Source organism: Panthera tigris, chromosome D4, assembly GCF_018350195.1.
Source record: "Panthera tigris isolate Pti1 chromosome D4, P.tigris_Pti1_mat1.1, whole genome shotgun sequence".
NCBI lineage: Eukaryota > Metazoa > Chordata > Mammalia > Carnivora > Felidae > Panthera > Panthera tigris.
Window position 1 is genome coordinate 16,720,148 of NC_056672.1, and position 12,975 is coordinate 16,733,122.

Consider the following 12,975-nt stretch of genomic DNA (forward strand, 5'->3'; position numbering starts at 1 on the left):
GGCATGAGTAAGTACTAACAAGCTAAAAGCGATGGACATGAAATGCTCTTTCTGAAAAGCAGGAAATGATGGGGGGGGCTGCTATTTTTAATAACAAACCTTATGGAATTATTTGACTCTGAACTATGTGTATACACAACTTCAATAAAATTAAGAGGTAAAAAAGAAAAAAAAAAACACAACTGGGACCCACACTGGAATATCTTACTTCACAATGATTTTTTTTTGAGATAGAGATAGAGAGAAAGAGAGAGAGTGGCAGTGGGGAGGGGGGTGCGGGCAGAGGGAGAGAGAGAGGGAGGGAGAGAGAGAGGGAGGGAGGGAGAGAGGGAGAGAGGGAGGGAGGGAGAGAGAGAGAGAGAGAGAGGGAGGGAGAGACAGAGAGAATCTTAAGAATCTTAAGCAGGCTCTATGCCCAGCAGGGAGCCCGATGTGGGACTTGATCTCACAACCTATGAGATCATGACCTAAGCTGAAATCAACAGTCAGTCGGATGCTTAAGTGACTGAGTCACCCAGGTGCCCCAATTTTTTTTTAATAGGAAATAGTTGCCATGGTGGTTTCTAATGGGACACAAAGGAATAACTGAGTTACAGGTAGGATGGATGCTTTGAGTTCCAACACTGGACGGTTCTACAGAAGTGTAACCAAAGTCCCTCTAAGAGTGTTTGGGCTCCTCAGCCCGTCCGGATTTACCCATGACCAAAAATCTATTGAGAAACAAAAGGAGGCAAGACATACTTCAGGTCCAATATTTACCAAACCTTGACAGTTCGGGCATGGATGTCCTGCCAAAAGCATGAGCCAAGATAGAAAATTGTAAATAGCCAAGATATGACCAAAATTTGTTCCAAATCACCAGTGTGCTGTATGGGGCTTTTCCCTCTTCTCCAGGGTACAATCGGTTCAAAGTCCTATTCATACCCTTGTCTATCGAGGCAAGTTTAATACTAGACTACTAGTCTGTAATTTTGGCCCCCAAAATGAGGCTGATGCTGAGTCCCATCTCAAATGATTTCCAATCCCTGGAAGGCTGGGGAGGGGGAAACTGGGGGGGGGGGGGGGGGAGGGGAGGGGGTAAGAAATGGCCAGATTCTTACACACTCAGATGTCAGTCTCATCAGAACACTTAACACTTTGTCAGTCGTGGAAGAATCCAAAGCAGATGAAAAATGAACATCAACATTTGTATACCAGGAGAAAGAAATTAAAGAACTTGGTTTCCACTCTGGCAGTGAGGGGTGACCCCACCTTCGCCCTAGAGCAAATGATCAAAATCTTTTGCGTAGATAGAATACTTATATTCTTAGTGTTGTAAAGCACCACCCTGGGTTTAAAGCTGTTTTCCTCCTTCATTTTTCTCACCTGTAAACCAGTGAGTTAGGGTGGGGTGGGGGGAGGGGTGACGATAAACCTCACAGGGTTACTGCCAAGATGAGGTGATTAACAATTGCAAAGTTTTGCAACCGGCCAAGTGCGTTGGGCGTTATTTTCTAAGTGCATGGCATATGAAGCAGCTCATTGAATCTTCAAATTATAAACATTATTATCTCATTTTCCAGATGAGGAGGCAGAAGCACACAGATTGAGTAACTTGCTTAGGATCCTAGTTAGTGGCGGAGCTGATACGCTAATTCAGGTGATCTGGCTCCAAAGAGAGTGCTCCTAACAACCAGTCTGTACCGAAAAGAATGAAACACGATGCGCCCAGCAGACGTTATGTGTATGTCTACACAGTGTGCGCCAGTCCGGACAAAGAAGGTAAGTGATAGCCACCTTGAGGTCTGGCTGCCTGACGAGACCAAGGTCTCCACTCCTCTCCCTAGGTCCCCAAGCGCACTTCTTTCCCAAGGGTCCCCAGCGGCTGCGGGCGCCCTCCCTCTCCAAGCACCCAGAATTCCAGCCCCGCTGCTGGCCAGGAGTGGAGAGGAGCCGGTCCGCAAGGCCCCAGACCGCGATCCCGGCGGCGCGAGGTCAGGGACCCGAGTTTACCTTGACCTGCACTCTCATCGCTCCCGGACTCCCGCGCGGGGCCGCGCAGGGGCGCACACAGCACCTGGGCACTTCTTCCGCGGGCTCCGGGAACCGCGGCGCCCGGCTGGGCCGGATCGCCGCCGGCCAGACGTGCCCCCCGGCCGCTCCGAGCTGCGCCTTCTCTCCTCCCTGCGTCCGGCTCACGCCACGTCCGGTCTCCTCTGCCACCGGCCCCGAGCGGAACCAGAGAACGCGTCCCTACCGCCCTAAGCTGAACCCCGTGCCCCGTTAGGTTTCCGCTCTGACACCACCTCTGCGCTGGCCCCATCCCAGCTTCTGGACCGGCGACTGCGGGACCAGCCCTTTAGTGGGTGCCCTGCATTGGCCAAAACCTCAGAGATGATAATCAGCTTCTGGTGGAGACCCGAGGGCTAGGGAGAGCAGGTATTTCGTAAGTCCTAGCTATTCTAGATCCGAGTTAGATACTTTTGCGACTGGCCCCACCCACAGCCGCCCAGGGCCCTGGGTGCAGATCAGGTGAGTGGCCTAAGGCTCTTTTGCCCCACCAAGCCTGGGCTGCCCTGCCTACCTGTGAGCGCTCCACAGCCCGTCGGGCCTTCATCCTTGACTTGCAGGCCCCGCTAGCAAAGCCTTATCTGAGCTTCTGACTTGTGGAGTCAGATCTGGGCTCCACCTCCACTCGCTGCCTTTTACAGCCCTGTAGATTTGTCATGATACTTTTTCCCCTCAGTTACCGCCTGTGTAGAAAAGATGTGTCGACCTTACCTAAATGAAAAGAGTATGGTGAGGGTCAAATGGAATGTTCAGCAACAGACAGATTTGTGGTATTGCATTGTTCTTGTGGAGTCACTGTGGTGGGGGGAGGACACGAGACATTTACCCTTATAGCACTTTTACTATGGAGGAGTTAGTGGGTATGCCAAGGGACCCCTTGGCACCTGAGTCTACTTATCTATGCCGTGGGAATGACAGCAAATAAACCCACCTTCCTCAGAGGTTGTACTGAACAAAAGAAATCCACAAAGGGCCAATACAAATGCTTTCCCGGTTTCGGTGTATTTTCAGTGCATTCTCCGAGCTAGGAGTCTTGATTAAGGCTGGCTCTGTGACTATGAGTGGATCCCAGTATGCTGGCAGAAGTCATTCTCACTTGTAATTAATTACAAGTGTTGTAATTAACAATGCTAGCTATTCATCCCTGATTATTGACTTCAGATTAGGGGCGCCTACCATTTTAGTCCATTCTGAATTTCTGCCCAGGGAGCTCACATTTGCAGACATGGGTTCCCCCCCCCCCCCATTTCTCAGTGTGGTTTTAACAAACATTTCTTTATTAGAAAACTTGAACCTCTCATATGTGTAGTAACATTTTGTTTTCCTATTAACACATTCAATCTTTCCTCTCCTTGACCCATCTCCTTCAAACTGTTAATGATCTGTAAGCAGTTAACAGGTTCAGAAGCTCCCACCTAAGGCAGTTAAGCATGTCTTGATTGGTGTTCCTCCATGTATGTCCCCTGTTAGGTCTCTAGGGACTGGAGCTCTCAGAAATCTGCAGCACTAGGGACTGGAGCTCTCAGAAATCTGCAGACCTGCCAAGAAGACTGGACATTTGAGATCCAAGGTTCTTCGGAATCTTGGTGCACTGTGATCACTATCTTCTTGTTTAATCTTTGGTACATTTACGTGTTGGTATGGTTATATGTTCGTTTCAGATCAAGCTACAAGGCACAAAGTCTAAAATACCACAGCCATACCAGGATATACCAGGGCAATTCCGGGGCGTATGGCATCTGATGGGCTAGTTTACAAGCTGCCTTCGGTTCCCAAGCTGGATCTGAAACACCTGAGCCATCAGTGAAAACTGCAGATTCCCAGAGCCCCACCCACCCCTCCCAGACCACTTGTATTGGAATCTCTGGGGTGGGGCCGGGGAATCTGCATCTTTTACAAGCACCTTGATCAACTTAAAGGCTTATCTATAGAAGTCTTCTGGCCATAAATATACCTATGCCCAGAGACTAGCTATGAAATTTAAACTTTAGAATGTTCATCAGTAGTCTAGTGTGGCTTGTGATTCAGGCCAAAAAATATTTCCTGAACACAGACTGTTTGTCAGGTATCCTGCTGGGTGTTGGAAAAACAAAGATGAATAAGACATTGTCCAGTCTGCAAGGAGTTTGAGTTTGTAGGAGGAGGAACAATAAAAAATGAAACAGTACCTGGGGCACCATTGGTAACCCTCGTCAACAGAAACAGCGTTGTATTTTCTCATTTGTTGCCCTCCCTTAGACTTTTCTTCTTTTGCCCATTCTTAACTCCTATGTCTTCGGCTTTGTCAGACCTCCCTTTTTTATCCTAGACCTTGTAAATGTTTGATTCCTGACCCAACATGGTTTTAAAGTCAATATGAGATTTCAGAATGGAAAGGAACAGCTGATTTTTCAGCAGAGAAAAATGGGTATGACGACATTTTTTTTTTTTTTTTAATGTGTGAAGATCTTAATGAGTCCCGGTAATTGGAAGCCGCTAAGGGGTAGCTTCTAAGATACGCGTTCTTCTCTTGGAGAGAATTGCTTCAAGCTTGGAATTGTTTTGGTTGGGTTTCCTTTATTTGGACAGGAGTGAGGGTTGTTGGGGTTTTTGCACAGTAATACTTCCCAGCCTCTCTGGACAGCCAACGGGGAGAAAATGTGGGGGGGAAAAACAAAAGCTCTGTGCCTTTACACCAAGAAGAGACAGCACCATGGGAAACCTCTTGCCCAATGCATCAGGGCATATGATCACCTCTAGTTTGTGGTCACCACTTTCCTTTCTGAAGCATAAAGGAAACAAAACAAATGCCATGGTATTCTGAAGGGGGTAGTGGAAACTATGATAAGCCTACTGTGTGGTGTTCCACAAGTGGGGAAAGTTTAAAGGAATGGGTTATGAATTGAAGAAGTCAGATGAAGGTGTATGGCCAGTAATGAAGGATGAAATTCAGCTCCCCTAGTCCATTCCTGTGTAACTATCTCTGTTTTTAGACGTTCCTATTCAAAACCAAGGGTTTGAGTTTGAATTTCACGCATTTATTTTCCCAAACGGCTACAGATCAAATTTCCTATTTTTAAAGCGTTTATTTGCTTATTTCGATAGAGCATGCGCATGGGGGAGGAGCAGAGAGAGAAAGGGAGAAAGAGAATCCCAAGCAGGCTCCACACTGTCAGCACAGAGTCCAACACGGGGCTCAACCTCACGACCGTTAGTTCATGACCTAAGCCGAAACTGACAGTCGGATGCTCAACTGACTGAGCCACCCAGGTGCCCCAAATTTCCTTTTGAAAGGAAGCAATCTATTTTCTTCTGCTTACTGAATAACTTTCTCTCTTATTCAGTGCTTCTAAAGGGAATCTGCTCCCAATTTATTTCTCTATTTGCTATGAAAATGGATTATTTCTCCTATTACATAACCAAAAATTAAATTATTAATGGCTGGCAAGGTGAAACAGGAACTCTAACATACTTTTTGTGAAAGTTTAAAACAATACCCTTTTTAAAAAATTTTTTTTAAAATGTTCACCTATTTTTGAGAGAGATGGAGACAGAGCATGATCAGGGGAGGCGCAGAGAGAGAGACAGAGACACGGAATCCTAAGCAGGCTCCAGGCTCTGAGCTGTCAGCACAGCGCCCAATGTGGGGCTTGGACCCACGAGCTATAAGATCATGACCAAAGTCGGATGCTTAACCGACTGAGCCACACAGGCGCCCCAAAATGATACCCTTTTTGAAGGCATTTTAGCATTCTGATTGAAGGCGTGTCCTTTTCCATCACAGTGCCCATCTTAGGGCTCCATATTTCGGAAATACTCAAAGATGTGTATATAAGGATATATGTAGTAGCACTTTCTATAATGAATAAAGATTGCTAACAACTCACACGGCCGTCGTGAACATTGAAATAAACTGTGGTGAGTCCATGCCGTGAAACACCATGCAGCTTTCAAAAGAATGAGTTAGATCTAAATGCACAGATAATAGAAAGGGAAAACAGCAACTAGTCAAAGTAAGTATCATTCCACTTTTTAAGATTTCTATGTGTAGACTGGAATATGCACAGGAAAGTTCTAGAAGAATATAGCCAAACTGTTAACAAGGGAAGGCAAACTTACATTAAAAAATTATTCATTGCTTATCCGAAGTTCAAATTTAACTGGACATCCTATCACACAACGTTGTTGCACCAGCCCACTTTGGTAGCTTCAAGCAGCTGTGGGTGCTCTTTTAAAGTGTGTATTACCGGGGCACCTGGGTGGCTCAGTTGGTTAAACGTCCAACTTCGGCTCAGGTCATGATCTCGCAGTTTGTGAGTTAGAGGCCCTGGTCAGACTCTGTGCTGACAGCTCAGAACCTGGAGCCTGCCTCGGATTCCGTGTCTGCTTCTCTCTCTGCCTCTCCCCTGCTCATGCTCTCGCTCTCTCTCTCTCTCTCTGTCTCAAAAATAAATGAAACATTTAAAAAAAAGAGTCTTTAAAAAAAATAAAAAATAAAGTGTGCATTATAGATGATGACACCAAAACCTAAGCTCCACCAGAACTGTACATTTAAAAAACATTTTTTTTAAAAAATTTAAAAAAAAGAGTCTTTAAAAAAAATAAAAAATAAAGTGTGCATTATAGATGATGACACCAAAACCTAAGCTCCACCAGAACTGTACCTTCACATTCAACTCTGAATGATTACTGGAGGGAGGATAAGAAGGGTCTTAAAACTGGTTGAGCACCTGTAACAAATTGCCGGGCCAGCTGAATCTGGTGGATGGCCGCAAACTCCTTCCATCCCAGCACACACCTCTTTGCGATGTGACTCTGCGACAGCCCCCACCCCTACCCCGCCCCATGCAGTGGCTCCATTTCTTCTCCACAGCCCTCAATCCGAACTAAACTTGTGGCCAATAAAATACGGCCACAGTGACAGGGTTTAAATTCCTGAGTCTAGGCCCCAAGCAGCCCTGAAAGCTTCGGTCTTCAGCCCCTGGGAACCTTACCCTAGCCCACCATCCTGGGAAGAAAGACCACGTGGCGAGACGAGCCGACCCTCAGAATTACGTGACATTATCATCCGATGCTATTTTAAGCCACTAAATTTGGGGGTTATTCATTGTGAGGCAATGCGTAACTCAGTTTATTTTCTCATTCTTTTCCTTAATATTTTTCCACACAGAATCTCTGTGAGGATTCACTGAAGGTCAGAAATCTTCACTGTGAGTCTCACCGGTTTCTCAACCTGTAAGGTGTGAGGCCAATGAAAATTTGAACACAGGTCTATGCAGCTATAAAGATCTACTGTTTTGTTTTGTTTTCTTTTCTTTTTTACATACACCTTGAACATAATGAGCGTTCATTAAAAATTTAGTTGGATAACGAACTGTATGAGTCAGAGATTGGTTTTTATCACTTGCATATATCAGAACCAAGAATACATTTATTTGACAGGAAACGTCTACCAGTACTAACATTTTAACCTTTAATCCTTTCCTCTTGATTAAGTTACTTGGAAGAAAAAACACAAAACCCCAAACCCACTATTCAACCTGTTATGTTTTCCCTGAAAGGGGAGCCACAGCTGCTCATCCATGGAACAAGTATTCTGGTAGCTTAAGGAATTTCACTATTGCATTTTAGGTGAGAAAACTGAAAGACAGAAAATATGTGGCTTAAGTGGAAGAAACCAACTAACTGAACCCTCCACACCTGACTCATTTATACAGCGCTGCCTTTTTTCTTTTTAACCTATTTCTAAGTGAATAGAACCTCACAGAAAGTTATAAAAATCCTATGTATGTAATCCCTTGAACTAAAACTAGAGCCTTTTAGGGGCGCCTGGGTGGCTCAGTCGGTTAAGTATCCGACTCTTGATTTTGGCTCAGGTCACAATCTCATGGACGTGGGATGGAGCTTTGGGTTGGGCATGGAGCCTGCTTAAGATTCTCTCTCCCCCTGCCCCTCCCCTGCTCGCGCCTGGGCACTCTCTCTCTCAAATAAATAAATAATGAGAGTCTTTTAAAAGCATTTTTTTTAATTTATTTTTTAATGTTTATTTTTGAAAGAGAGACAGAGCACAAGCAGGGGTGGGGCAGAGAGAGAGGGAGACACAGAATCCAAAGCAGTCTCAAGGCTCCAAGCTGTCAGCACAGAGCCCAACACGGGGCTCAAACTCACGGACCGTGAGATCATGACCTGAGCCGAAGTCAGCCACTTAACCGACTGAGCCACCCAAGCGCCCCTAAAAGCATTTTGACTTCATATATTTTAAGTATTCCTTCTGAGATATTCTTTACATTATCAATGTGTGCCATGAATAAAGGAGAGAAGAAATGGCTACTTATTGGGCACTCACTGTGGGCTGGGTACTTTGTTATATACCTTATATAGAGACATTAATAATAATAATAATAATTAATAATAATAATAAGACATTATTAACCATCATTCTATACAATAACTGAGCCAAAAAAGGTCAAAACTTTCCCAGAGTCACGGGCTGAATAGAAAAACTGGAATTCCGTGGACAGTCTGTCTGATTCGGGGGCCCACGGTGTCTCCATCCTGCGGGAGGTCCTCTCCAGAATAATCTCAAATTCATTTACTACTGAGGTCTCATTTTGCTATTATTTATTTCGTTTTCATGTCCCTTCAGTGAAGTTATTTATAAACGCTGAGCGAAGCCCCATTTTTCTTCCAGCCAGCTTTCAGGGTAGTAGTAGGTCTACACAGCCAAAGCAACTGCAGGCTTCCAGTGCCGACGAGGCCTCTACATCCTTCTCTACACAAATTGTGTATGGTTTACTTAATGAGAAAGATGCCCGGGCATTTCTGTAATATCCTTGAAGGTATGATAACTCAAACTTTTCTGAGATAAGGTCATTATGTTTAGATATTAAATCTGGAATTGCTGTAATCCAAGCACAAAATTTATCTGGCCATTTTAAGTAAATAAATCCTGAGGGTTGGCTGTGTGGTTCTGAAGGTTGGCTGGTCTCTCTCTACACGGTCTTTCCTCCCAGGATGGTGGTTTGGGTAGCGTTACATGAGGGGGAGGGTCGAGGCTGCAAGGTCACTTGAGGCCTAGACTCAGGAACTTCACAGCTCTGGTGAAATGGAGACTGTGTTACTCGCCTAAGAGTAAAATGCTGTCATAGAAGGCTTTACAACCCTGGGACCCAGAAAGATCACATCTAGAACTCTTGCCCCAAAAAACACCTTATGTACGACGCTAATTCATATAACAAGATATTCGTATCAAAATTATATAGTACATTAGGAATTAGCTTAAAGGCTATTATTAGAGAAGTAATAAATTATTATATGGGCAATATGTACCTGTTGAAAAATACTAACAAAGAAGATTCCAAAGGAAAGCCGAGAAGGAAGTTAGAAGGGAGTATATACTTTATGAGTTCAACTATGTAAAAAACTACGTAGACAAAAAATTAGAAATGGCTCCTTTTTGTTTTTTCCAAGTATTCTGTAATGTGATCTTATTATTTTTGTAATTTTTAAAATTCATTAAAAGTGAAAATCTCACATATCTTGGAATGACTTATGGGATTACCTGAAATTCCCATTTTGTACTCTTTCTCATCATTTATTGCCTCTGATGAATAAAATGTGAATCACTCATTTCCCAGACCCTTTGGGCCCAAAGTTCAGAACCAGTGCTATTATTTTTTTATATTCTATGATTTATCTATTACCCTCAATAGCCTGGTGCTTCTTAACCTCACAGGCTAGTATAATTTTGTTCAGGCTACAGCTGTTTAACTGAACACAAAACCCTGATGCCAACTTCTTTGCCAAGGAAACTATTGCATCAATACTGACGGAGATCAAGATCAATAATGAAAGAGCAACAACATAAGAATGAAAACATTTCTGTGTGAATTTCAGCAGGAATCCGCATATTATCATGATGTATGAAGTTTCCCATTGGCCTTTCACAGTAAGGACACACAGGTACAGATTATACTTTGCAAGAACGTGAAGGTCTGAGATTTCTATACCTAAGCCTCTAATACCTAAGTCAAGCAAAGTGTATATTCCTTTCCCTGACTTTTCTTCCACATACTATTTTGCAAGTATAAGGGATCAATTCGATATGCTGTTTCTTGAACGTGCCCCAAAACTTTGGTCACTATAGACACTTTGAACTAACTCAAGGTAGTTCCTCCACAGAGCTCAGAATTCATCATATTTATTATTCTGTGAACCGTAAAATCCCTGTGGAGAAGCGGGAAGGAAAAAAATAGCTTTCATTTCATAAGTAAAGAAAGTCAGGACTCATAGCAGAGAATTACCCGCTAAGGTGCTAAAATCTGGCCAGCCTATCCGTGGCTCCTCCCAGACAGGGCATCCCACAGCTCGGTAGGCGCTCTAGTCAACTGTCACTTGAAGATCCCTCTGTCACCAGTGTCCAATCTTTATTGCCCATCTGGAAAGAGGACTCTTGGAGCACAAATAATGCCCCCTAAAAAGTCCCCATTTCTCTACTGATCCTTCATTTTTTTAATTCTCTCTTATCCATCTTATTCAAACGTAATAGATGTGCCTCCTGATCATGATGTGTTCCAGGAGGACAGTGCCCACCAACTCTCCAGATGTTAACTTCTCTACTATTGTGGCACTCTTGCCAATTTCCTACCATCCCTCCTGTTATTAGTTGAAATTGTGGCCCTCGTAAAAAGGTATGTTGGAATCCTAACCCCCAGCACCTCAGAATGTGACCTTTTTTGGAGACAGGATTTTTTCAGAGGTAACAATTTAAAATGAGGCCGTTAAGTTAGACTCTAATCGAATATGAGTGGTGTCCTTATGAAGAGGGGAGATGTGGACATGTGCAGAGTCACACATAGATGGGAGAAGATAACCCTCTACCAGCCAAGGACAGGGCCTGGAATAGATCCTTCCCTCACAGCTCTCAGAAGACCCAACCCTGCCGATGCCTCGATTTTCAACTTCTGACTTCCAGAACTACGAGACAATAAAGTATCCATTGTTTAAGCCATCCGTTTATGGCAGCCACACAAACCAATATGCTTTCCTACCATTAAGATTCATGACAGGGGCACCTGGGTGGCTCAGTCGGTTGAGCGACTGACTTCGGCTCAGGCCACGATCTCATGGTTTGTGGGTTCGAGCCCCACGTCAGGCTTTATGCTGACAGCTCAGAGCCTGGAGCCTGCTTCGGATTCTGTGTCTCCCTCTCTCTCTGCCCCTTCCCCACTCATGCTCTGTCTCAGAAATAAATAAACATTAAAAAAAAATTAAAAAAAAAAAAAGATTCATGACAATTCTCCCTAAATCTGGCCTTTTAACGAGGGGCGTCATTACTCCCTGTTGCCCTAACATAGACCCAGATAGTACGTATAGCCCAGGCATAAATATGAATAGCACCCTTTTTTATTCTCAAGAGAGCCCATGTTTGTGCAATCATCCCACCTACACCACTCACAATCCTTCCTATAACCCACTTCCCTTCAGCCATGACGTTCTTCGCAATCACTGTGGCCTCTGAATATTACAGACTTCCCTTCGTGCAACAACAAAGGATATTCATTTAATAGCCTTCATCAATTTTTGTTTTGTTTTGACTAGACTGTACACCTTGTAAAGATAGGAATTGCTTCTTCCCCGTTGCCTGACCTCGCATTTACATGGCCGAGCATGCAAGAAACGTTTATTCAACCCAATTAAATGGAAGTAAGAGCTTTATTATCTATACCTCTTTGGTAAGCATCATACTTGCTCCAAATTACCCTCTCTTACTTTAAAAGTTACCAAGAAACGGATGTAAACTGCTAAGTATATGCTATGGGGCTCAGGGATTCTCATTAAAAAAGTATGAAGAATAAGCAAGTTGAAACATTTTAGCTTTTAATGGCATTAGTATGCTTAGGCCAGCATGACTGTATCGACAGAGGAAAGCCGGACTTGTACAAGTATTAGTATCATATTTCCATAAAATATTTTGCGAAACTGTCATAGCGTAACGGAAATCAAAAACCACAAAAGGAGAAGATGATTGCTGCAAATAATGCATCTCCTCATTGAAATGAGCAGAGATTAGACGACACACACTTTCCTGTGGACTGTCAGCTAGATCTAAAGAGACAGGCACACTTATTTATAGACTTAAAAGTCCCAACTAGGACAGCATCGAGAAGACACAAGCCCGATTGCCGCTCCTTGAGGCTGTATGCAGAAATAGAAAAGGATCTGTAATCATGGTCATGGGACCCAGTCAGTATCAGGACCACCCAAGAAAACAAGAGTTCTTCAGGAGGCTGTTACTCAGAGATGTCTGGACACTTGGCCTCTTTCTTCCCCGGTTAGAGTGAGCACTTAGCGATAGCAGGTTTCGTTCTAAAGAACTAAAAGAGCAGGATGTCGGTCAACATTGCCTGAACGGAAGTGCAAGGTTCCCAGTGTAACTTCTTCCAGAAGGGTGGTGTAAACCCGGGGATTATAGGGCTTGTGGCCCGGAAGGGACCGGGCTCCTTTCTTGACACTGTCCACAGGTGTCAAGGGCGGCTTCGTATTTCAGTAGGAAAACCAAACAGAGGGTGGCCCCTGTCATTTCTCTGGGTAGACATCTCTTCTCCAAAGTTCTGAATCATGGAGGCACTTGGGTGTGCTGGGAGCTCCTCTCCGATGCTGCTGGAGCTAGAAACGGCCTTGCCTCTTTCTTTCGTAATGGTTTCAACTACACCAATGCAATCTGTAATTCAAGTGTCGACCCACTGAACTGTCAGTTCCATACGTGATGACACAGGAAGTGCAAGACGGAGAGCTGATGAGGAGAACTAGGGACACCTGGGTGGCTCAGTCGGTTAAGCCTCCGACTCTCGGTTTAGGCTTCGGTCATGATCTCACGGTTTGTGAGTTCGAGCTCCACATCGGGTTCTGCACGGACAGTGCAGAGACTGCTTGGGATTCTCTCTC

At 44.3% G+C, this 12,975-nt stretch overlaps 1 protein-coding gene across 1 annotated transcript in view; it reads right to left on the reverse strand.

The window, feature by feature from the left end:
* Positions 1-12,975, reverse strand: part of TRPM6 (transient receptor potential cation channel subfamily M member 6) — a 202,834-nt gene that overhangs the window by 145,263 nt on the left and 44,596 nt on the right. Inside the window, exon 5 of the mRNA XM_042963460.1 lies at positions 2,564-2,760. Coding sequence (XP_042819394.1) covers positions 2,564-2,596 — 33 coding nt within the window. The 5' untranslated portion in view covers positions 2,597-2,760. The remainder of the gene's footprint in view (positions 1-2,563; positions 2,761-12,975) is intronic.